Consider the following 2,787-nt stretch of genomic DNA (forward strand, 5'->3'; position numbering starts at 1 on the left):
AATAAATTTATATGGTTAGGTTTTAGTAAAATTATAAATAAATTGATTAATATATAGATTTTAGTATTGTGAGAGAATTTTAGACTTATTTTATATTATAAATTTATTTTTGTGCCTTTTGTATCAGGATTTATTAAAATTAAATTATTAAATATAGTTATCTCGAAAATAAAAGATTTATTTAAATATTATTTTTTATATGTCATCATAATTTATAATATTAAAATAGAAATGAAAAGTTAGTCGATTTTATTGATATCTAGTTATTTTAAAAATAAATTTAATTTAGATTAATTTATTGATTTATTTTGTTTACAAAAATTAAATTATAAATTTATTAATAAATTATGGGATAACCTGTAATTTTTATATAATCTTTTTTATTTCTTGTAGAATTAATACATTTGTAGATATAAAATTAATTTATTTTAGTAAAAATTTAATAATTTATGCTTTAGTTAGTTAATTATTTAAATTAATATTGATGTATTTATTTATATAAAATAAGATTAAGTAATTATAAGTTAATTGATATAATGATAAAATTAGTATAATTTAATGTAACTTTAATATTTATTAAAAATGAATATTTTTGGAATTAAGCAAAATTTATATTCACCTGTTTATCAAAAACATGTCTTTTTGTTAATAATCTAAAGTCGATTCTGCCCGTTGAAAATTTATTTGAAAGGCTGCAGTATTTTGACTGTACAAAGGTAGCATAATCAATAGTTTTTTAATTGAAAACTAGAATGAAAGAGTTAATGAAATATAAACTTTCTTAATTATTTTTATTGAAATTTTATTTTAAGTTAAAATTCTTAACTGTAATTAAGGGACGAGAAGACCCTGTAGAATTTAATTTATTAAACCCTAGTTTTATTTGTTTAGTTCTAGGGTTTAATAAATTTAATTGGGAGGATTGTTAAATTTAAAAAACTTTAGTATATAATTATCAATAATTTTTGCTTAGATAGATTATTTAATAAATAATGTTAGATAAATTACCTCAGGGATAACAGCGTAATATTTTTGGAAAGATCAAATTTATATAAATGATTACGACCTCGATGTTGAATTAAGATAAATTTTAAGTGCAGTAATTTAATAATTAAGTCTGTTCGACTTTTAAAATCTTACATGATTTGAGTTCAGATCGGCGTGAGCCAGATCGGTTTCTATCTTTAATTAATTTAAATGTTTTTGTACGAAAGGACCGGATGTTTTAAAAATTTTATATATTTTTATAATTATTTTGGCAGAATATAGTGCATTAAATTTAGAATTTAATTATATATACAATAATTTATATAAGTAATAATATATTCACTTGTAAACTATTTTTATATAAATTTTATTTTTTTTGTTTTAATAATATTAATGATATTAGTTAGGGTAGCTTTTTTAACTTTATTTGAACGTAAGGTTTTAGGGTATATTCAAGATCGTAAGGGACCTAATAAATTATCATTAGTTGGATTATTGCAACCATTTAGAGATGTAATTAAATTGCTTAATAAAGAATTTTATTTAATTGAAAAAATTAATTTATATAATTATTTATTTATACCTATAGTAATTTTAATTTTATCTATATTTATTTGGGTAGTTATTCCTTTTTATGTAAATTTGTATCCAATAAATTTAGGTATTTTATATTTATTGAGTATTATATGTTTAGGGGTTTATCCAATTATATTAAGTGGTTGGTCTTCTAACTCTAACTATCCAATACTAGGTTCAATTCGTTCAATTGTTCAATCAATTTCTTATGAAGTAAGATTATTTTTAATACTTTTTTCTCTATTACTAATAATTGAGGGATTTTCATTAAGAGGATTTTATATTTTTCAGATAAATTTATTTTTTGTTATTTATTTGTTTCCTTTATATTTAATATTTTTAGTTAGAATATTAATTGAATTGAATCGAACTCCTTTTGATTTAGTTGAAGGAGAATCTGAATTAGTTTCTGGATTTAATACAGAGTATTATGGAGGTGAGTTTGCTTTAATTTTTATAGCAGAATATTTAAGAATTGTTTTTGTAAGAAATTTAATTACTTTATTATTTTTTGGGTTTAACTTTTTTTCTTTAAATTTTATTTTAACTTATATGTTTCATGTTTTTTTTGTAATTTGAATTCGAGGGGTTTTACCCCGCGTTCGGTATGATAAAATAATGTTTATGTGTTGGAAAAAGTTTTTATCAATGTCTTTAATTTATTTGATTTTTATTTATGGAATTAAAGAATTAATTATAATATTAAGTTAATAGAATTTAATTTCTAACTTATATTTTCAAAATATATGCTTATACAAGCTCATTAACTAATTATAAAATATTAATTTATCCCAGTAATAATTTAATACGGGGGTGATAAAAAAGTATGAAAAATAAATAATGGTAAAAAATTGCCTGATTTCAGTATAGGGATATTCAATTATTTGCCCTCCTAATCATGTTAGTAAAATAAATGTATTAGCGAATATTCAGAATGTGATTTGACTTAAAGGATAGAATATATTTGTTTTAATTTTATGAACTCTAGAAGTTGAAGGAAGAATTAAAAGGATTGCAATTGATAAAAATAATATAATTACTCCTCCTAATTTGTTAGGAATACCTCGTAAAATTGAATAAGCGAATAGGAAATATCATTCTGGTTTAATGTGTTCAGGGGTAGCTATAGAGTTGGCAGAGATGAAGTTGTCAGGGTCACCTAAGTAGTAAGGTGCTTGTATAATAATAATTCAATGAATTATTATAACAACCATAAATCAAAGA

The 2,787-nt window shown here is 20.5% G+C and overlaps 1 protein-coding gene across 1 annotated transcript; it reads left to right on the forward strand.

Moving 5' to 3' along the window:
* Nucleotides 1–1,377: 1,377 nt before the first annotated feature.
* LOC128882323 (NADH-ubiquinone oxidoreductase chain 1-like) lies at nt 1,378–2,274 on the forward strand (the record flags this gene model as incomplete). Its single annotated transcript, XM_054133901.1, is given in 1 exon segment — nt 1,378–2,274. A coding segment is annotated over 1 exon segment (897 nt), but the record flags the coding sequence as incomplete, so codon positions are not given.
* Nucleotides 2,275–2,787: the final 513 nt, after the last annotated feature.

This window comes from Hylaeus volcanicus, unplaced genomic scaffold, assembly GCF_026283585.1.
Source record: "Hylaeus volcanicus isolate JK05 unplaced genomic scaffold, UHH_iyHylVolc1.0_haploid 10423, whole genome shotgun sequence".
Taxonomy (NCBI): domain Eukaryota; kingdom Metazoa; phylum Arthropoda; class Insecta; order Hymenoptera; family Colletidae; genus Hylaeus; species Hylaeus volcanicus.